The 22,920-nt window shown below is 38.4% G+C and overlaps 1 protein-coding gene across 12 annotated transcripts in view; it reads right to left on the reverse strand.

The window, feature by feature from the left end:
- The window catches only part of nrxn2b (neurexin 2b), a 664,725-nt gene that overhangs the window by 175,204 nt on the left and 466,601 nt on the right, over positions 1-22,920 (reverse strand). The window contains exon 1 of one of the 12 annotated variants that reach the window (XM_083532479.1): positions 6,395-8,045. The exons of the other annotated variants lie outside the window; for them this stretch is intronic. Within the exon in view, the coding sequence (XP_083388605.1) occupies positions 6,395-6,716 (322 nt within the window). The 5' untranslated portion in view covers positions 6,717-8,045. Of the gene's footprint in view, positions 1-6,394; positions 8,046-22,920 lie in introns of those variants that run through there. 12 annotated transcript variants of the gene reach the window in all.

A 22,920-nucleotide genomic window follows, 5' to 3' on the forward strand; every position in this document is an offset into this window, starting at 1 on the left:
GTGCGTGCGGACTGCAGCCAACAGAACATGTACACTCCACACACAGCATAGCAATGAAACTTAGCAATTAGGCCTTCTATAGAGCTCTGACTTCTATTCTGTTGAACACCTTTGGGATGAATGTGAACACTGACTGCACTCCAGGCCTCCTCACCTCACCTACATCAGTACCTGACTTTACTAACACCCTTGTGGCTGAATGAGCACAAATCTCCACAATCACACTCCAAAATCTAGTGGAACATCTTTTCAGAAGATTGGAGGTTAGAACAGCAAATGTGGACTAAATGTGGAATAGGATGTTCTTTCAGAAGTGGTGAAGTCCTGCAATTCCTCTTATAAACAATTCATAGTGCATATAACTATGAAGTGTAAAACCTTTAAAGAAGTAATAATAAAGATAGTCATAATGACCTATTACTGCATTATAGCATGATATAAGTGCCTATACAGTACTGCACTTATATATAATAGCAGAGCCTATGTTATAATGCATGATATCATTAAGACATACAATGTTATGATGATATAATAGATTTTCTATCCACTACACATTACTTATGTAACCATTAATCATTTGCCCAGACTTAATAAAGTGTTATAAAGTGTAACTGTCTGAAAAATGAGGCTATATATATAGGGTTATGTGTACTATATGATCAGTATGATGAGTATATTTCCATTTACTCAGCATTGTAATTATTTGATTCAGGGGAAAAAACAACATATTATAGTCTGTTAAACTTGGAATGGAAATCTAAAATAAAATCCCACTGAAGATGAAATGTTCTTTCACCATGTCTCTCAGCAATTATTTACCCATGAGCTTTTTTTTTATTATTATTAATACAGCAAACAAATTCTACACTCCAACTGAGGATTGATAAACACGGGGTTCAGTTTGTTTTTATCGTCGGACGACATTTTAAAAAGTTAACCTAGCAGCTTTTGACTTTCAAAAGTAATCCTGGCACTTAGTCAAACGTGATCCCAACAGATTTTCACATCATTGACTTTGACCCTCTATCAATATTGGTTTCAAACCAGCAATCTGGCTATTTGCTCAGGCATATCAGAGATTTCATATGACCCACTATCCGTAAACCTTTTGGGGGAAAAAAAAAAAGTCTCTGGCACTCTCATGTGAGGGAACGATTCAGATCAGTAGCTTTAATCATGACCCATTGTTTCTGATCTATCATGCATTCTGGAGACAAATGGATAGGAAGAACAGTATATTAATGTTGACTGATAACAAAAAGCTCTCGGCTCCCCCCCATTTTATTCCTATATGTGGAATTTGGGTCTACTCGTTTATACTGTCTACACATTACATTATTTATTTAATTTATATGTACACTGGGTGCTGGAAATGTGTGAAATATGCATACAATTATTTAAATAGGTTAATGGATTATTAAAATAACTTTACCTTTAAATATATTGCTAATATAAAAAAAGTTATTTTTCATAGAAGGATTGATTATTTTATTTTAATGTAATGTACTCTTTGGCCAGCAGGTTGTTCAGAAAACAACACATCATTTTGCATATTGTTAAGTGGTAAAATATCTTAAATCATCTCGACAGTTGTAATATTTTAGTCCTCTTGCCGTGCCCCTCTGCAGAAATTGAAATGCCTTTAAAGACCCTTAAAGTCTAGCGAAATACAATGCCACATTTATAGTAGATTCAGAAATAGAAGTAGCACATGGAAAGTCATTACAGGGATGCTATAATATACAGCTGACAGTTTACAGACACACATTCCCCCCCCCCCAATATTTAGACACAAATTATGCCAATGCTGTCGTGACTCAGTGCAAAAAAAAAAAAAAAAAAGAAAAAAGTCTACGAATAATGCAGAATAGAACATGGTGATTTTGGTTTATCCACGGTCTTTGAACTTTGACGAACAGCAAAAAACCAAAAAGGATTCTACGGAATGAAAACACCAAGACTAATTTGGTGCTGCCAATCAAAATCCACTGGCTGTGGATGCGACAAACAGGCTGTTCAATGGGGGATAATAAATTGTAGTACACACATCTGCAGAGAGTGAGCAGGATTGCGGCTCAGGGACTCGTGACCGCGCAAGCTCCCTGCATCCATCAACTAGAGAGCTGTCTATTAATCACGAGCAATAACTAGATGCTCGTCTCGCACAGGATTTGGAGAGGGTCATATGCATCGCTTGTCTGTACTCATATCTCTCGCACACACGTTTGTAGCAGTCGCACTATGCTAATCGGATCGGAGCCGATCATTAGACTAACATCCGAGATGCTCCGAGAGTCCACCTGAGTACCGAATATTAAATGGAGAGTGTATTATTCTGGGAATCCTAATCTGTTTTAAAAGTAAGCATTAAAAATAAAGTAAACCCTTTTCACTTGTCCTTCAGGCTAGAAGAGAGGACTGACGAATCCCATCAGAGACGCTGTTTGAATGAGAGATAAATGCTTACGCCAGGAGTCAAAGCCTACAGGCTCTGGCTATGCGAAAGTGCGAGATTAAAGCAATTTCATATTGAAAGCTCGAAGCCATTCCCTCACTTTTTTGTTTGTTGTCAACAAAACTATTCAGGCTGAATGAATTTACACTCGTCCAACTGAGTTTGTGGCAATAATATGGCACAATTAAATATTTAGTGCATTACTGACCACGAGGGTTCAAGAACAAAGCCAATTTATTTGCAGAGTTTGGAATAAGGCTTTTTTTTTCTTCAAAACAGTGCGAAGTCGGCAAACTTTCAGCTGTTGACACAGTAGCGGAGGATGATGAAATATTGGCCTGGACTAGATGTGGCACAGAAATGATATATGGTTTCTATTCAGAAATAAATCTTAAAAGAAAACAGAAGTAAATGATAAAATGAAACAGTAATTAACAGTAACAGTAAATAAATATATTGGTAGAAAGGTAAGGAGCGACTTGTCACTCTTTTTTTTTTCACTTTGTCGCTCACCTCCAGGCTCAAAATGAGACTTTTTACCTGCCACTTTTTCGTCTGTATCGACTGACAGTCTCGAATCTGTGGAGGGATTTGCCAAACATTTCCATGTTAATTATGTAAATTTAAACAGCTTAGCAACTTGAGATGCAAGGGAGCTGCAATCCAATTATATGAACCAGCAGAGGAAGAAAAAGAAACGAAGGAAGAAAGCAGAGACGGTAAAAGGGACATTGCTATTTAAAGGGAGAAAGAGGACCGTCTATTGGATTTAAGCTGCCATTTCAGTACATCAAGAATCTCAGTTGACTGCTCAGTGCTTAAACTCAAACCCCTTAGGATCAGTTCCTCTAGGTCACAATATGAGTGTCTATTTCCTGGTGGGAAGGAATCTAGAAATTATATATTCTTTCTCTTTGGAGAAATGATGCTAGATGCATCAGTGCTACAGTAGGTGTATACATTTTGACTAAGTTTCCTGGAGAATGGTAGGCATTATAAATTTAATTCATGGATGAGCACTAAGGGATGCCAAGAGGCAATAATGTCAATTCAGACTGAGCTGAAGGCAATTGACTGCAATGTGTGTGCCTGTTTGGCAGACACAGATGCTTGATTGATACTGATTATGGCTAAAAGCCGTGCTGAGCGAGGGGATGAAATGATCGAGCGATAAATGGCAATATGGAGGAGAACAGCACCAGAAGGTGGCAAGAGAATGGAAAAAAAAAATGAAAAAAGTATAGTGAGAAACATTAAAGCATGTGGTGAGAACTGCAACGTACCACAGATTATAAAAACAGCAGTGGAAATTAACAGGAAGGTCTCTTTGCCAGCATATCTTCTAGGCTTGATTTAAATGCTAAGCCAAAGAAGGAGGTTCCAAACACAACTGTCATGAAGCCTAAATGATATCTCTGGAACTGTTCAAGAGTAAGCAGAGCAATCCCTTTCTAGGTCACTAGTCATGTACTTAGGGAAGGTGTCAGGGAACTGGCCAAGATTCAATTCGCCAATATTTCATAAGCTTTACAGAACTCTAGGTGTAGAATTATAACCCTAATGAGCAAGTCATTGGCAAGGGAAAAAAATCCCTAAGAGGACCAGGAAGACATGGGGAACCAGGCTCCAAATAAACTCAACCTTTTTTCGGTGACACCAGGGAGAGAGATACATGTTTACTATTCCATGGCTATATGCTATGATATCAAACAGTATAAAATGTGTTCACGGGATGTTAACTAGAAGCATATTGTGATTAGTAGCCATGGTATGATTGCTCTAGTAGCAGTTTATTGGTCTACACTACTCTACTCTGAATCTACGCTACTCAGCAGAGATCCTCCAATGAAGCAAAGGTGCGATTTGGGAAATTGCTTTTTGTTATCCAAAGTGACTTACAATTAAGCTGAGCAGGGTCTTCTCAATGGCTCAGCAATGAATGTTTGACAGTACCAGGATTCCAATTCACAACATTCTAATTAGAACTGTAAAGGTCTCAGCAGTGAGCCATCAATTCCCAGTTCTATAAAATAGCTACTGTAACCTCAGTCTCCTAAAAATGGAGCTGCTGCACCTCAAACACTACTTGCCAGTGATTCTCCCTCCGATAATCATTAGATGTTTTGTGACAACAGTTATGGCTAACATCCAACACAACAGGCCCAATAAACTAGACCTGCAGGAGTTTGCCTAACAGTCCCATAGAGGAGATTCTGGCTGCCATACAAATAGCCTTATTCCCCTTGATAAATAATGATTCTTTTTTCAGTTTTTATCACAATACTTTCCTCCAAAATAAAACACCACCAGTACAAGCTTTCCTGGCACTTAACTGCAAATGGATGCTGATCATTCTCAAAGGTGATTGGTTTAAAAAAGTTGATGCATCTACTGGTTTGTGAGAAGGATTAATAAATAAAGTCACAACTGTGGATGAAAAGTCAAAACATTTTTGATTCGGAACACTTGAAACAGCAATCACGGAAACAGGTACCACTTCACATGATTGTGTCACAGTAGGGTTGCCATCTAATTTGATAGAGTTAAAGATAAAAGATGATGAGGGCCTACAAGGTGAAACCAAAGGTAATCCCTGAACTGACCACAGAACAGTAATTCAATGATTGCAACAATAGAAAGGTGGAAAATGTCAAGTTTTGGGGCATTGTAGTGGCTGAAGCTATTACAAAAAGCCCTGGAAATGTTCACAGCTTCCAGATTTCTTATCATTTAACACAAGCATACATTTAAATGTTAGACCTGGCCAGACCATTAGGTTCGACCCAATCCACCTTCAATATAATCCTGTTCTGTAATAAACGAAAAAGCTCATCGGTTTTTTTTCACCCACAGACTTCTAACTTCTAACACTCCCCACTTACCAATTGCAACATAATGAACTCTATTTAAAGTCTTTAATAAGCTGCTCAGCAGTGTCCTACAGTATATCTAACCCCTATCTAACCCCTTCCTGTTTCTAATGTAGATTGCACTGTGATAACGGCTTAGAATATAATAGCTGCTTCCACTACAGTGGCAATTTGTAAGATCATAATGTGTATTTATCTCTACATGCCAAGCCAAAAGAGGGTATATTTTTTAACAACTAAAGATCTACATGCATATGGAGATATAGCTTTCAGTGTTGAACACAAAATCTTTCTCTAGATTCTTAGGAATTCTAGATTTATAAAAAAGGGAATAAATTAACTTGACCTCATACACTGCTTGAATGGGCTGCCTGCTGTGCTTGATAATGGCATAATTATAGACTGCTTTATCCACAGTAGCAGTGAGTGAGTGTTAATTTCAGTGATTCTACTTTAAAAAATAACTACAATTGCATTAAAAAGACTTTTAATGACAAAGAGACTTGCTTGAGATCAACACTGAGTGGTACACCTGATCCAGACCCTTCCTGTATCCATCTCTTTGGGGAAAGGACAGAAATCTTAGGACTAATTAAACAACCCTTACAGTTTCAATAAAAAAATTCCCTCAAGACTCAACATTAGGTCCATTTTAGTTTCGTCAATTACAACATATCTGCACAAAATGTGGTTCAAAAGGTGGATAAAAGGATCGTGGACACTGCCTTGGTACTGGGTGTCACTTCCTTGACCTTTATTTGTTGCTAATATCAAACACGGAAATAATGAAAACAATGCAGTCCGTAGCTTTAAATGAGACTTTTGAAATGATCAGCACACAACAACATGGGTCATGACCTTTCAGACACCTGATTTTGTACAACAGCAGGCAAGGACCTATTCGAGTTTGATTTTATTTTCAAACATCATGGAACCACAATGGAAAGCAAGTTTGCTAATTAACTTCAGATGACACCCAAAAATGGGTGTACACAAGTCAATATTCGGAATAAAAGAGCGAGTCAATAGTAAATCAAAAGATATATAATATAAGAAAAAAGGGACCTACCATGGCCCCCACGTGTAAGGAAAGGCATCCTGTTGATGGCAATAGGCACAGTGCCATGTTTGTTGTGAAAATGGTGGACATGGTGAGTTGTGCTAAGACTGGATGAGACTCTAGCTGAAACAGCAGGACCAGGGAAAGCTAGTAATGACAATGACAAGACTAGCCTCCATAAACTGGCCCAAAACACTCTCGGTGGGGCTAAGGGTGGGGCGTGCGGGGTAAGTACTAATCCGCTAAGCAAAACAACTGCCCCAAGAGGGATAGGAGAGGGGAGTGGGACTTCCATGCCCTGCCTCCTCATATAATAGAAACAGAAAGACATCAAACCAATGCAGGATCCATAATTCCTAGATTCCCTTAGAAAGGGGATACTTAAGGGAGGAAAATTTATTCCTCAAAAAACGTTTAAAAAAATGCAGGTTCAGAACAAAATATCCAATCAAAAGCAGAAGACAAGCCCTGCTCCAGGGGTTTGCAGCTGTGTATTCCGATGACGACACAAATAAGTTATTCCTCCGAAATGTTCTGAAGCTTAACAGAAAAGCAGACTTGAGAAAAAACAGAAGCCTTTCCAAAAAGTCCACAAAAAAAAAAAAAAAAAAAAACAGGTAAAAAGAATTGGACAAAAAATGACAAATGACTGGGAGACCAGACCGACGATCAGGTGTTCGGTTATCCAAAACTGACAGCCATGGAAAACTGAATAAACTCGTCAAACATTAGCCATCTGACTTTAAAGGCAATATTTAAAAGCACTCTGGGTGGCTGTAACACTTGCCTCACTGATCCTCGAGCTTGATATCATGATAAAGAGACTTCCAATCGAAATGCTCATCCATTATTAGCGAGCCGATGTCTCCATCATGTATGAATTATTTCAGGGCAAAACACAGGGCATCAAAAACAAATATAAATCTAAAAAATAAATCCAAATGAATGAAAAACAACAACAACAAAAAAATCAATGATAAAAGAAAAAAAGATCGAATTTGAATCGACTGAAGAGAAGCAGCCGAATACAGATTCCGATCCTCAGAGGAACGTTGAGCACGGCAAAGTCTGCAGCATAGAAGAGGATGAGGAAGGAGCGGGAGTAAACGAGAGAAAAAAGGAAGAAATTAAAAAAGAATAAAGGACTAACTCTAGGACCGACCCTGTGTACTTTTCCTGAGAGATGCGCACCTGGACGACTGCCATCAAAGATCAAACGATGAAGACGACCGAGTGTCTCCGCTCTGGCCGCCTTGCATCACAACACAAGAAGAAAACAACCTTGCTCCTCTCCCTGAAGCCCTTCTCCCTCCTGATCTCGGGCTTTGTTTTTCCACACCTCCAATGTTGAGGTTTCTTCGTTGCTCAGCAAAAGCTTCGATGGTGTATTGGGACTGCGAGTGCAGGGTGCTGCTGTTGCGTGTGCGGCTTCGAGCCGCTCCGAGATTCACGAGAGAGAAGGGAAATATCCGTCCTGGGATGCTGGAATGAAAACATCTGCGTGCGCGAGCGAAAGGCAACGGCAGCGAAAGGACACGAGTGAGGAAAAGAGAAGGAGGATGGCAGTGCTACGGACGTGACCAGTGTGTGTGTGTGTGTGTGTGTGTGTTTGTGTGTGTGTGTGTGGGTTTGTTGCGCCGTGCTCCACAGCCTCAATCTCAGACTAAAAGATAGAGCAATGCAGACACAGAGAGAGAGAGAGAGAGAGAGAGAGAGAGAGAGAGAGAGAGAGAGAGAGAGAGAGAGAGGGAGAGAGAGAGGATGGGTGGGTGGGAGGAAGGAAGTGAGGGAGGAAGGGAGAGAAACTGAGAAGGAGGCAGAGAGGAGGGGGTGACTGGCATGCAGACTTGCTTACACACATCCAAAGATCAACATACAAAGTAGCACAAAACCCACAGATATTTTAAGAAAGAAAGAAAGAAAGAAAGAAAGAAAGAAAGAAAGAAAGAAAGAAAGAAAGAAAGAAAGAAAGAAAGAAAGAAAGAATATAAAACCAATGATTACTTAGATTGCACTGGTGAAAGCTCTTCCACATTACCTCTAAAAAATGTTGTTAATAAAACCCAATATGTGCAGATTGAGCTGTCACATTGTCACTCTTATTATCCTCCCCCAGACACACACACACACACACACACACACGCTTATTCGCACATGACTGATTCTTTGACAAAATAAATAATTTCGTTCAAGGAATGAGCAACTTTTTTTTTCCCTTTAACTCTTCACTAAAAGTGCCTTTTGGATCTCCTTGTATTTTCTCTCTCTGACTTTTCTTTCATCTCTGTCAGTGTATCTCCAGCACACTGATCTTTTATCCGTTAAATTCCCATTTCCTTTTTGATCTTATGCCTTTTCTTTGTATTGAGTGGGAAAATTAACAGGCATTGTGAAAGGATTTGGGTGAAAAATAGCAGCAAAGACACTCAGGTTTTTAATTTATGTCAAATCTGAGAGAAGATTTTGGTAAGATGCTTTTTTTTTTTATATTGAAAGGGTATGAAACTTGTATGCAAAGTTAACTGTCTGCATTGAAAGGAACAAGTGTGTGCATTCAAATCTCCGATCAGCCATTCATGTGGCATAAAATCATGCAAATACAGGTCATAAGATACGATAAGATATACCTTTATTCATCCCACAGTGGGGAAAGTTCTGTGTTACAACAGCAAAGACAAGAAATGTGCAAATATATAATAAGTAGAGATAATACAAGTATATACATCACAGTGAATAATTACAAAAAAAAAGAGACCACCAATAAAGCTTTAAGCTTATAATCTTACACTCCAGTGCTCATGTTAGTTCTCACTCTCTAGTGTTCTGTATTGTTTAAAGGTTTATAATCACACACTTGATGTTACCCAAATGAGGATGGGTTTCCCTTTTGAGTCTGGTTCCTCTCAAGGTTTCTTCCTCATAACATCTAAAGGAGTTTCTTCTTGCCACAGTCGACATGGCTGCTCATCAGGGATAAATACACACCATTCACCTTAACTGTTAAATTCTGTAAAGCTGCTTTCAGAAAATGTCTGTTGTGAAAAGCGCTATAGAAATAAACTTGACTTGACTTGACTTTTAAACATATTGCAAAAGCTGTGTAAGCCCTAATGTATTCCTCAAACCCTGAAAACAAATGTGCTCTCTTTGACTGTGTAATGGTTATTGCTCATATGACCATTTTAGAAATTACTAATGTCTTGGAATTTTACTGTCAACAGTCTACTGACAACAAAAAGATCCGCCGCACGAAAAACTTGCAATGCATTGTTTGTTAACGGCCAAAAGACGCGGTCAGACTAGTTAAGCCATGTTCACACTAAAACGTTTCGTTATTATTCGTCCATCCAGGCTGAAACTGCATTTTCAGTCAATGAGAATGTAGCTATTTGAAAATGCTCTACAAAGTGCATCGAATGGAAAATGCCAAACGGAGGCCTTCGCAAACGTTAATACAACTTTAGTCATGTGACTGGGCCTTTCCTCGACATTGCTGCGAAGTTTCGAAAAGCTGAAAAGTAAACAAACGCCGGGTAGAAATGACACGGGTCAAATCCGTAAGCATTTTTAGACCTTTCGGTTTGGATGAGCCACTTTTGGGCAAATAATTGAAAATATTGTGGGCAGCGGAAAAAAAAGACAAAACCACAGTTTTCTTATTTAGCTATTAAGGATTAGTGTAGACGTAGCAGAGAACCACTCCATGGAGAGCAGACAAGCTTTTAAAAAAATGCACAATTAAAAGTCAAACTTTGAGGTGTACAGTATGATCTACACCAGCAGATACCTAATTTAGAAATCTGAGCCTAGTTAGGGTTTGGCAAGCAGACTGCTAAAGGTTTATCCCTACTACTATTAATGAAAAACTAAAACAAAGTAAAGTAGTAGGCATCAGTGGTTTGTGGAAAACTATGGTATATACACGGCTCACACTGTAATTACATTGTTGAAAGGACATTTTTTAAAAGCAAAGAAATCTGTTTTGCTTCACACACAGGCCCACAGAAAGCATGGCAAGCTAATCGGTAAGAGAACTGCAAGGTACAGAGACAAATGAAAGTGGCAAAGGCAATGCAGGTACAGCTGCGCTGTAGCATCAGGTAAGAAACTCGCCAAAGGGAGCCAGACAGTACTTGGTCTGCCAAGGGGACAGTTTGTGTCTTCTCTTTTTCTCTGCCTCTGATGTCTTAACTGAGACTGAAGATAATACTGTGCCCAACAGAAAAGCCAGTGGTGGGGATTCAATCCCAAATGAATAACACTGCCAATCATGATGTCCCAACAATAAGTTGTTTCCTAGCTTAAGGAAGGACCGCTTTAATCCCTGTATTGTTTTATTATAAAAAAAACCAAAACATAGCCTTCATGCTAACATGATAAAATAATCGATCATTATTCACTGATTTTGTGATTCATAAATAACCCAGTCTCATTTTTCCAATGGTTCACAAAACAAGCAAGCAATTCCTATGTTGAAGTCATCACTAACATTCCATATCCATACCCCCCCCCCCACCCCCCTTTAGTGAACTGCTATTTCCACTGGGAGAATATTATCCATGTTTGGTCTGACCACTACTATCAGGTTTGCAGGTGTTTCTCATACTACAGTAGAACGGAGTCAATCATCGTAAATGCTACGGCTAAACTGTAAAGGTTGGCACCTCATGTTACAACGATGTATCCGCTCGTCCATCATCCATCAACTCAGCTGCTGGGCTACCCCTCCCAACTGTCTGCAGCAGATGTGCTCGAATTTAAGCACAGCACAAGTGGAGGAGAGAAAGTCTCTTTCACTTCCATGCAGTTCTAGGAAATAGGTCACCACATTTATACTGCGCTTCAAGACATGATGGAGTGCTGTCAGTTTAAACCAAGATACAAACCATACAAGTAGATTCTTAATGGTCACTTTTCACCGATTTTGGTACGAGAACTGACACTCAGCCGGGATAATGTCTGCTTCAGGCTTTTGGATAGTATTTATTTATTTATACCATAGTCAGTCTGACTAGTCTGTTTTGATTGGTTGGAAGGTAATAGTACACATTTAATCCCTGAATGCTATTATAATAACCTCCAATCTTCTGAAAAGATGTTCCACTAGATTTTGGAGTGTGATTGTGGAGATTTGTGCTCATTCAGCCACAAAGGTGTTAGTAAAGTCAGGTACTGATGTAGGTGAGGTGAGGAGGTCTGGGGTGGAGTCAGTGTTCACATTCATCCCAAAGCTGTTCAGCAGGGTTGAAGTCAGAGCTCTACAGAAGGCCACTCAAGATCAACACATGTAAACCATATCTTTTTGCAGGTGGCTTTGTGGACAGGGGTATTGTCACGCTGGAACAGGTTTGGGCATTCCTAGTTCAAGTTCAAGGGGAAATTTTATGATTCAGCATACAAAGACATCCTATACAGTTGTGTGCCTTCACCTTTGTGGTAGCACTTTGGAGAAGAACCACATCTGGCTGGAAAAGTCAGGTGTCCCATCAGTTTCTTTACATTTAGTGTAGTTTTAGTCAATTTAGACACTTATGAATTAATGTGCTGCCCTATAAACAACTGTAACCATAGTAAGATACAGCTGTAAACATACAGCAACATCACAGTTGTAGACAGAGTAAGACTATTAAATACATTTAATGAGAAATAAAACAAAAAAGGGCACAGTTTATTAACAACAACAGCTTCATTATTAAAAGAGACAAAGCACAGGATGCAAACTCTCTTTCTCGTTTGATTCACTCTCTCTCTCTTTACCTCTTCACTATATATTATAATTTATTTAAATCATTTCATCTTACTCCACTACTTTAACTCTGGGTAGAATTTAGAGCATGCCGAATTCTATATGTTTAAAATAACTAAGAAAAAATTATCATTTTTATCCATTCAGTCATTTTGTACTACAAACAATATGAGCATGGTATAAGGAGAAAGATCCATGCCAAGCAATGCGTTAACACATTTGAATTTACTTAAAAAAAACAAAAAATAATAATTTTCCTTTTGGTGTATGGTGGTTATTCATTTTCTGCGCCGTGCATTAAGATCATGCAACACAAACATCAAATTACCCCTTTCGTATTTTGTTAATGCATCCCATGCTAATATGTGGGCTAATATTGCCCAAAACATATACTGAAATGGTTGTAGTTACAGCCAATTTAAATTTCATACTGGGTCAGCTGAAATTTCACAAGCTAATTAGCAATGCATTTAGCTTGAAAGTTACTAGCCATCTAGCTTTCTACTTTAATCAGAAAATCAAGCCAATACATTTGTAGAAGTGTTTAGTGTTGACTATAGCAAAGAGGTCACCAGCACTTTCAACAGTTATATATGAGGATAGGTGGAATTATATGCTACTGATGAATATGTATTTAAAATAACAAATTTGATAAAAAATAAAAAAACAACCAAGTTTGTTCCAGATCAACTGTAAATGAAAATCTGCAGTTGCGCATAAATAACCTTTTTATTTTTTCCACAAAACTAATATTTATACAGTGGAACCCGGTTATGTCGATGTTCTAGGGGGTCGCCAAAAAGCATCGAGGTAACCGATGATCGAGATAAACGAAAATCAAAATGGAGGCAATATATTAACGTGCTTGAAATTTCTTTATGTACATGATGTGCGTTAATAAATGAGAATGTGCATTCACGTGTTTTTGAAGGTTTTTTTTACACAACAGCCTTGCCACGATTTGTTTGATGGAGGCATGCTATAAAAATACATACAGTACATGTTTATCTGTCATGAATCCACCTGCCACGCCCCCTTCAGCGCCCCCTTCAGCATGGCAGGTGTTTTTTCAGTCGCTTTCTCTGAAGCTCCCGGCTTCAATCGCGCACATCTGGTTCGTTTATCATCATCACCAGCTCCTATTTAAACTTCCACACTCTCACTGTCCGTTATTGTTGGTATATGTTGGTTCACGGCGGTCGTTGTTATCGCTCATGCGTTTCCCGGTACGTGTCTTCCCACCGGCACTCTCTCAACGGCTGCTCTTTTCTTCCCAAAGCCGCGCCACGCCCCTACTAACACTACGAACACTAGCACTAACTAACAGCAGAGATTCACCAGTATACAATACAACACCTGTAGCAGCTGTAAGGTTTGATTTTCCCGCCACTTCCACGAGTTGCTATGCGGCTGCACCGAGATAACCGACGTTAAATGGCAAAATTTCCCCCCCTTTGTGCTCGAGATAGCAGGGTTCGGCAACATAAAAAAAGTCGACATAACCGATAAAAAATGCTTAGAAAAAGCGAGAATTTGGCGGTTTCACTTCAAAAAACGTTGACTTAATAGGGTTGTCGAGGTAACCGAGGGCGAGATAACCGGGTTCCACTGTATTTTCATATTTCAGAGCTTACATGGATAAAATTTCTTTGCTGATATACTGTAATCTTTCGTAATAATTGTACTCTGTAGACGGAGCAATTGCTTGCTAATTTGAGCCACATTTCCGATTCGATTATTTGATAATATTTACTACAGTGGTGCCTCAGCAGTTAAGGCTGTAGGTTAGTGATCAAAACATTGTAAGTTCACATCCAAGCTATGCCAGGGAGCTGTTATCGTACCCTTGATTACAACAACGTGTTTGCATGTAATCCTGACTGAATATTATATAAGGATAAAATGTTAGCCGAATAATTAATATGAGCCACTGAATAATACATTTGTTACTGCTATTATTTTTGCTATTACAGCAGATTGTGATGGCACAGTGGGTCCATGGCAGACAAAGCATGCTAGGTCTGTGAACAGATGTGAACACAATGGTACGTGCAGATAAATTAATATACAGATTAGCGGCACTAACTCCCCGTGTAATTATCGTGTCTTTGGGAATCTCTTGAAATAGCCTCCTTGCTAAGCTCAGGGGCTGTAGAGACAGCAGTCTGTTCTACTGTGTCTTAAGTAATGTCACCAATCGGGAATAACTGCACATCTGAGGTTTGCTTTGGAAAGGCAATTCAGTTGGGTAGCAACACAGGCTGAGAGCAATCTTATCTTTGGCTGTATGAGGATGACAAAGGGGGGCTATATTGACAAGTGTGTTAGCTTCAGTTAACGAAGCTATCAGAAGAAAGAAAAAAAAATACTACCAGTATGTAAAATGAATTTTTAAATATGCTTCTAAGCATTAAATCAGATTTTAATTGATGTCTTGCTTCATACAAGAACAGAACAATATTAATAAGAACTGCAACAGTCCACTGCATCAATGAATAATAAAAAGTCACCATTAGAGTGACAATTCCAAAAACCCACATTCAATACAGAAATGTTCATTTGGTCTCTCCAGTCTCCTCCCATCTCTCAAAAACTGCCAGAAGAATTGGCCATTCTAAACCGCCCCTGAGTTTGAACGAATGTATGAACATGAGGATGCATGAGGACCCACACAAGGTTGAATTCCTGTTTCACATGCTTTGTTCCCAGGATACACTCCGGATACACTACATGCCTGACCCTAAAATGTTTACTGAACATAAAAAGATGATAAGGCTTCAGCATTGCCAAGCCAAAAAAGCTGTGCTCTCCAGGTCCTAGAGCATTAGCAGAGAATTTCTCAATTAAAATTCCTGTAATGCCGCTAGAAGCTGAAGCAATGCCAATTCTGCTCTCTGAATGCGAAGAATTGCATTGTTTACCACCATCAATTATCGCGACACTAGCCAACCGTTTGAATCTGCTAGCTCATGTATACAAAATAAATTCCCATCCACTTGCATTCATTCGCCCAATGAGTGGCAATTTGACTGAGGATGCAGTGGCTTCATGTGTCCTCTGGATTACTGCATGGCCTCTGATAGAGATCGAGAGAAACATCTGCCCAAAAAAAACTAAATACCTCGACAGAGTTCTTCTTTCTGTAATATTTTCTAATTTCTTATACACATTTGTGTTATTGAAAGTCAAGCCCCTGTTCGCTCTCCTGGCTTAGGAAGTACATTCTGGCTTTTTAAAAGCACATTCATACTTACCCAAATATTTTACCCAAAGCTTTTACAGTTTTATCCTGAGACCTCTAAATTGTTCTTTAAAAGGATCCTGTTTATAACTTACTATTTTTCTTTTTTAACTCTGTTCAGCCTTAATCTTGTTTTGCTCTCTATATTTCCACAGAGAATTAGATAACACTTACTGAGTAAGTGGACTTGTGGAAAATATGCAAGATCTCCTCTTCCCTTTTGCCCCTTGAGGCAATAAAAAAACAGTTTCTTTGGCCTTCGAGAGGTAAATGAATATACCTTAAAATAAAAAGAGTTAAATTAATTACCAAACAACAGTCAGGAATGGAACAGCAAAACAAAATAGAGGTTGTAAACAGCACCTTTATTCAAGACCCGAGAAAACCACACAAAATAATTTGACATTCCAGATGAATGAGTGTAAAATGGCCGGTAGAACATTTGAATTCTTTTCAACAGAAAAGAAAATGGACTCTCGCAAGCAATATGATGTTAATTTTTATGGAATTTGTCCTTCGTATTATGTCATTGATGATCTAAAATGGAAGTATGGAACATTTTTTGCTAGCTGCTGACTTACAAGTTTAAATAACTATTCAGATTGTGACTGAAAAGTCTTCTGTAAAAAAAAAAAGAGAGGTTTTCATAGTCAGTCAGGAGGCTGCCAGTAATTGCTATGACCATATTCATTTATTTTTTGTGCTCTTTACTAATTATTGTTTTGGGTACCAAGTCAAGTCAATTTTATTTCTATAACGCTTTTCACAACGGACATTGTCTCAAACTAGCTTTACAGAATTTAACAGTTAAGGTGAGCGATGTGTATTTATCCTTGATGAGCAGCCATGGCGACTGTGGCAAGGAAAAACTCCCTTAGATGTTATAAGGAAGAAACCTTGAGAGGAACCAGACTCAAAACCGGAACCCATCCTCATTTGGGTGACATCAAGAGTGTGATTATAGTCTTTAAATAATACAGAACACTGGAGAGTGAAAACTAACATGATCACTGGAATGTAAGGTTATGAGTCAAAAACATTTGTATTGTGCTCATACTCCTGAGTATGCTAATATGCTAGGCTAACTACACATGACTTAATGACTTTAAATGAAACAATGTGCATGGATTTTTGCATATTCGGACATCCTTATTCAGTGCGACATTCATAAGAGTTGTGGATTCTCTATCAAAAACACATTCTCATGCTTGCTCAGGAAGTCAGGGACTAAATAAATTCCAAATGAGTGGAAAATTCCAACCTCTCCAACACTTGTCTTGCTCAGGCTTTCATTTGAAGTAAATTACAGTTTTGAAACGGCCTAGACTGCAGCAATGTGTAGCTATAGCCTGTTCGCACTGAGTCAGTATAGTTCCAGGGTGATCTCTGAATGAATCAACTCGTCTGAAGCCACGGCCAGGTCTCGCAGTCACCGACTCTTGTACACCCACACATATTGAGACCAGAGCTCCAAAGCTCCCCTGCTTACTTTCTGTTTTACATTTTTGAGAATTTAACACTGCCATTTGCCCATTTCACAGCTTTGTATTCATAACATTTGCTGAACTGATCACTTTGATGGCCTCTTAGTTTGCCTGCACCAGTGATAATGCCCCCTGGGGCATTTCATTTCAAAGCAGAATTTCACTTTATTTTCTATCATATTTTCGGAGTAATATCAACATCAGTATTTACTCTTTCACTATGATTTGTGCATATTACTTATCACCGCATGACCACACATTCAAGTCCTATATTGCTGTTATGGACCACATTTCTCTCCAAATGAATCTGCTAAACTTTAATAAAGCAGACCTAGTGTAGCTATCTTTGTGTTTGTTGGTCTAGTGTTTTTCCTGCATGTTTTTCCTGACACAAGTCATACAATGATGAGTGGAAAATGCCCAGAACTGAAATTGGCACTTAAAAGACTCATGGGTGTGTTGATGGCTACCTTTTCATGACAGTCAGGCTCAGTTTCAAGCTCGTTAGCCACATGCCTCCCTACATCTTGCCATGGCAGTGGCTACAAGGCTTCTTTTTTTTTGTGGTGAGGTTTTGTTTTTTGTATTACACATATGAACAAAGTTGGTAATTAATTAAAATGAGGTTAATCATATTGTAATACCGGGTCCATATCTTTAGGAATAGCTCTTAATAGCAAAGTCTAACTATCTTGTGCTCACAGATTTTCAGTAATAAACAGCAATATGTGATAACGCCTTTCTTATTATAGACTGCGCAGAGTATTAGCGTTCTACCGCTGTGAATGTTTATTTATTTTTTTTGCCTAAAATAGATTACCCGGCTGGAACAGGAGTCTTGTGATCTGTCAAGAGCAGCTTATTGGAAGCAAGCTTAAAAGCATACTTTGAAAATAGTTTTTTAGGTGACGTTTCTTTTTTTATGATTTGTTCTGACTTGCCTTCCGTGAACAGGATCTCAATCTAACCTGATACTTATACAAGATGAAAGTACAAACCACAAAGGAAAAGGAACATTGGGGAGCAGATATTATTGTCCTTGCTTTACAATCAATTATACACCACAATGCTTGTGAATTTCTTAGATGCCTTTGATTAACGGTCTTTGACAGCAGTTCTGATAGTAGAACATAAGTTACAGTAAAGGAGTGTATAAGTAAAGAAAGCTTTCATTACATAGAAAGGCAATTGCTCACAAGTATGATCTCAATGGAGCTAGTGGGTCTAAATGAGTTAAAAAAAACGGCAAAGGCATAATGTCTGTCAGATAAAATGTGAAAGGGATTCGCTTGCATATGAAAGAACAAAAGACCAAACAGGACCTGGCTGAAGCGGGGGGAAAAAAATACCGCCGTGTATTCTACCTCGCGATTTCCTTCATGAAAGCAAAGCTCCCGATGACAGAGTTCACCGCATCTGCCTGCCTCATTAGTACATAAACCCCACCAATGACATTGAGCACTTTGCTTATCTGTGCAGCCCAGTAAAGAGGTTAAAAGTGTAACTAATGTGGCCTTCTGTATGAAATTATGAGCATGTTCTGAATGCTTAAAAGATGCTTCGCATTCATTTATTGATTGATGCTAAGTGGCACTGGGTGGAACGCTATGTTACGTTCATCCGGAATTGCAGAGAGACCTTGAGAAGATGCATATGCAGGTGTGATTGTAAGGTTAAGAGACTGAAAAGAGCAAAATGATGCATAATGCATTATAATCAAATACCGGATCACATGATGTACTTAGGTGCAATCAGCTAAACCAAGGTGTACTGTTGTTTTTATCAATGCCCTTGTCGTGCCCTTGCTTTTTTTGTTTTGTTTTTTTCTACTGTAATCTCGAGTGATATTTGTTTTGAGCCTCAAGTCACCTTTGCTGTCATTCCTTGTTAACCTGAATAAGCTTTTTAGGAGACACAGCATGAATGAAGCTAGATCTTATAGTAGTTCTGAAAGTACCACTTTGGAACACCGTGCATATACTGTGGGTCAGTTTAGATATGCATAGTCATTTTCAGTCTGTATATCAAGTATTTAGGAAGTGTTCACCATAAAACAGTCCCTTTAAATCAACAAATCAACTCAACTTATAGTAGTGCTGGTGCCACCATAAGCTTTCTCTCAATTTCTTCAAAAAGCTTGACTTGACCAGAGTTGCTCCACATCACAATGTCACACCCTACCATATAACATTGACAAGGTTGATCGATGGACAGCTGACTTTTATGGACAAATATTAAACTTGGTCATAACCTCGAACTTTTTACCCCCTTGACCTCAAGCAAGAAAGGAAGTCATTCCAGTGGCTCATCAATCAAGTTCATCTATGTAGATTCTCAGATCAATGCTGATGTAATCTACAAGACAGAAAACGGTCCCATGGTCAGTGGACATACATTAGATGCAGTTTAAAACATGACTGACAATTAGGGTTACTGGCAGCAGTGTTCGCTGTACTGATCTATGATGGTGAACAAAGGAGTTCTCTATCTGTGGTCTCAAGCTGTAAGGCCGGTGAGGAGCTTGACAATCAATCAAAGAGCGCCTCAGAGAAAGTAGTTCTCATGTTATCATTTGTATAGTAATGGGTATTAAAAGGGGAGACTATTTTGTGAGGAACTGTTTAGCATTATTCACAGATAGAGGGCTTAACAGTTTCTTGGTAACAAGGCAAGGTGTGTTTTATGGTCTTCAAAGCAGCAAGACATAAAAACATTAGTAGTCAAGAAATGACTATTGATAAGTGTAAAGGTGCCAAATAAAAAACAGGAGACAATCATTTTGTGGAAGTTTCACAGTATTAAACAGAGCTACTGTAGCAACAGATAAAACCTATAATGTGTTCATCGCTGTGGGATAAGAGGAATAAAATATATTGTAACTGCAAAGTAATCCAATTCATCACCTCATCACTACCTCGGTTTACCTCACACAACCCTGTCACTGCTTATTATCCTAAAACAATTGATTCTAAAGTGTTTATTCCTTAACGTATCAATTTGCCTCATGCTCTTTCGGTGGCAACCACTCCAGCTGAAAGATGCAGAGAAGAGTTAAGGAGTTGCTCAAGTAAGGCTGTCATTTATCACTTTTGAAATGCTTGATGACATTTTCAATCATTCTGAATACAGGAAAGGCAGAAAATCAGAGTCGAAAGCTTGCCGATTCGCTTCGGAAAGCGGCGGAGGCATCAAAAACAGATGCATACAGTATGAGCTGTGCGGAGATCATTCTCAAATTGTCAGCAATATAATATAATATGATCTAGTATGCGTGTTGTTCTTTGTAATAAATATAAAGACTTTGAGCTTTCCATCATGTCGTGTTTATCGCGAATACTTGTACTTTTTAGCGTTTCGGCAGCATCTTATCTAGTCGGCTCCACGGGTCGCCTCTTTTGCTGGGTAGGATTCTAACATCTGAATAGTTTTGCAGGGATGCCAGCACATTGGTACTGTACACATGTATGCACATGTGCGTGTCAGCGTCGAACATTTTTGTCTCGTCTCAGGGAGGTGGGTTGTTGAGTGGCAGGATGACAGCATAGCTATAATTACTGCTAAGCCCTGTTTTCCACTCCCTAATGACCAGGAGAGCAAATAACAGTTTGATTTAATTAAATCAGAGCGAGAGACAGACTTCACCTCACTGAATCACTGGGGATACAGTGCGCCACTGACACACACACCCATACACGAAGCTCATTATCTAATGAATATACAATTAAACACAGACACCCACAAGCAGAAGAGTATTCCAAGACGGAAAATTCATGTTGAATGACCTCAATTATTGGCTGCACAAACCCTACACCATCCATTCTCTCCATCTTAAACTCTTAAAGAAAATGAAGTTCTTCACCTAGTTAAAGGGCAGCAGCAGCACTGTGGTTAAAACATTGTGCTTCTGATTGGAAAGCCGTGAGTTCAAATCCCAGAACCAACAAGCTACCACTGCTGGGCTTTTGAGCAAGACCCTTAAACCTTTACATGCCCTTTACAAGCTGCTCTGAGTAAGGGTATCTGCCAAATGCCATAAATGTATGCAAATATGAATGGTCACTTTCTATGGATCACTTTCTGGTGTACAGTTCCCCATAGAACCCTTAAGTGTTCCCCTAGAACAAATAAAAGAGTCAAAGATATAACATAATTACAATGGTGATATTATTATTATGATAAAGTTGCTGTTCAAGAACCAGAGCAAACCCTAGCATGAGAAAGAGACTGTATACGGTATACTGTATAAGAGATGTTAAAATCAAGATGGAGCAATGACAAGCTTTACTCTGTATACACTGTTTTTGTACGAAAAGTACAAGAAAAAAAAATTGTATAAATGTTTTATAAAAGCTTCATTGAAAGATTTCTTGATAAATAAGTTCCTAAGTTCCTATGAAGTATGAAAAAAATGAAAGAAAAACAGTAGCCAACTGAGACCTTTATATGTATTTATATGTATCTTATATATATATATATATATATATATATATATATATATAAGATATATATATATATATTTGTTTTAAAATCCTGCCCAGAGTATACTGTCCACCTGTCATCATATCTCTTGATCAGTATATTTGCCGTATGTACTATTTATTTTTATTTTTATAAGACCACTGTGCGATTGCTTTCACTATTACGGTCTGAAGTTTTTGTCCCAAACTTTTTCATTGTATCAGGAATGAAAATTGATAAAATATGAAATAATGACCGGAAGTGTGCATCTTGATGAATTAGCGACGTAATTGCAAACGAACGCCCTTATTCTCCGTTTTCTTTTTCACATAAAGAGACATAAAAGTCACATAAGAAAACCCAAAGTTCATTCGCCACATGCATTTTGACAGAAACTCTCCAGCATTTCTTTGTAAAAAATTCATGCTCATGAAAGTGTTATAAAGGCTCTATGTAGCTACCCTTCAAAAGAAGTGTTTTGGAATTCCTCTGCATGTCACATAGGGAAATCTTGTAAAGGTTATATGCATGGCCAGAGACTACCAGAGACTAGTGAACCTCTTTTCAAAGACATTTCCACATAGAAAGCAGCAACTTTTTCAAACACAGTAAGCAGAACTCATGCCCATGTCATAATTCACCATTAGAATTAGGTACTTGGTATTTGGTGAGTTCAGTGGATATTGATTTTTTTTTCTTCCCAGACATGCTAGTCAGGTGATTTTATTATTAGTAGTATTTAGCATCCATTACAGTGGACTCAGTCAATCATTATGCATATGATCTAGCAAATTGGAATGAGCAAGCAGGGTACAACAACCAAAGACAGTTGTTGTTCTCCATTGACCTGAAACCTGGACAAAGAAAACTTGACATTATAATTTACAAATGCCAATAATATCACCTTTGTTGTCATTAGTGTATGGCATTTTAATAAGGCAATGATGCATTCACTGTCATTTACAGACTATCAAAACTACAACAGATGGTTTCATTAAGAAAAAAGACAACAAGCTTATCGCCCCCTTTCTCTCTGGTACTATTTCCTCAATTGATTTTACAGCCCTTGAAAAAAGAAAGGGGAAGTGCCCTTTTGACTAAAACTAAAGACCAGAAAAACAACAAGATGGGGAAAAAAGAGGAAGAAGGATAGGTTGACATTTTGAAGGTAGCACTGCCAGAACATTGTGTCAGGAATAGAGGAATTATAGTGTGCACAAATGAGCTCTGCATGTCAACAATCTACTCACAGCCATGCATACGAATTACATTTATTTTTCCCTCTCTCCCTCCTTCCCTCCTTTTCTGCTAACTTCTTCCTCTTTCTCCATCATACCTTATCTCTAGCCATGTTCAAAAGAAATGTTCAGTATACCTCCAGTTATGTCCATTTCAGTTCAAAATTATATCACAAGATTCAAACTAATTAATTTATTAATAAACATGAATATAACCACAATATATTATATGGATAAAAGTATTGGGACACCACATATGTGGTTCTTCCCCAAACTGTTACCACAAATTTGGAAACACACAAGTGTATAGGACGTCTCTGGATGCAGCAGCATTACATTTTTCTATTACATCAACTAGGAAACCCAAA

The sequence above is a fragment of the Silurus aristotelis genome (assembly GCF_946808225.1).
Source record: "Silurus aristotelis genome assembly, chromosome: 27".
NCBI classification, from domain to species: domain Eukaryota; kingdom Metazoa; phylum Chordata; class Actinopteri; order Siluriformes; family Siluridae; genus Silurus; species Silurus aristotelis.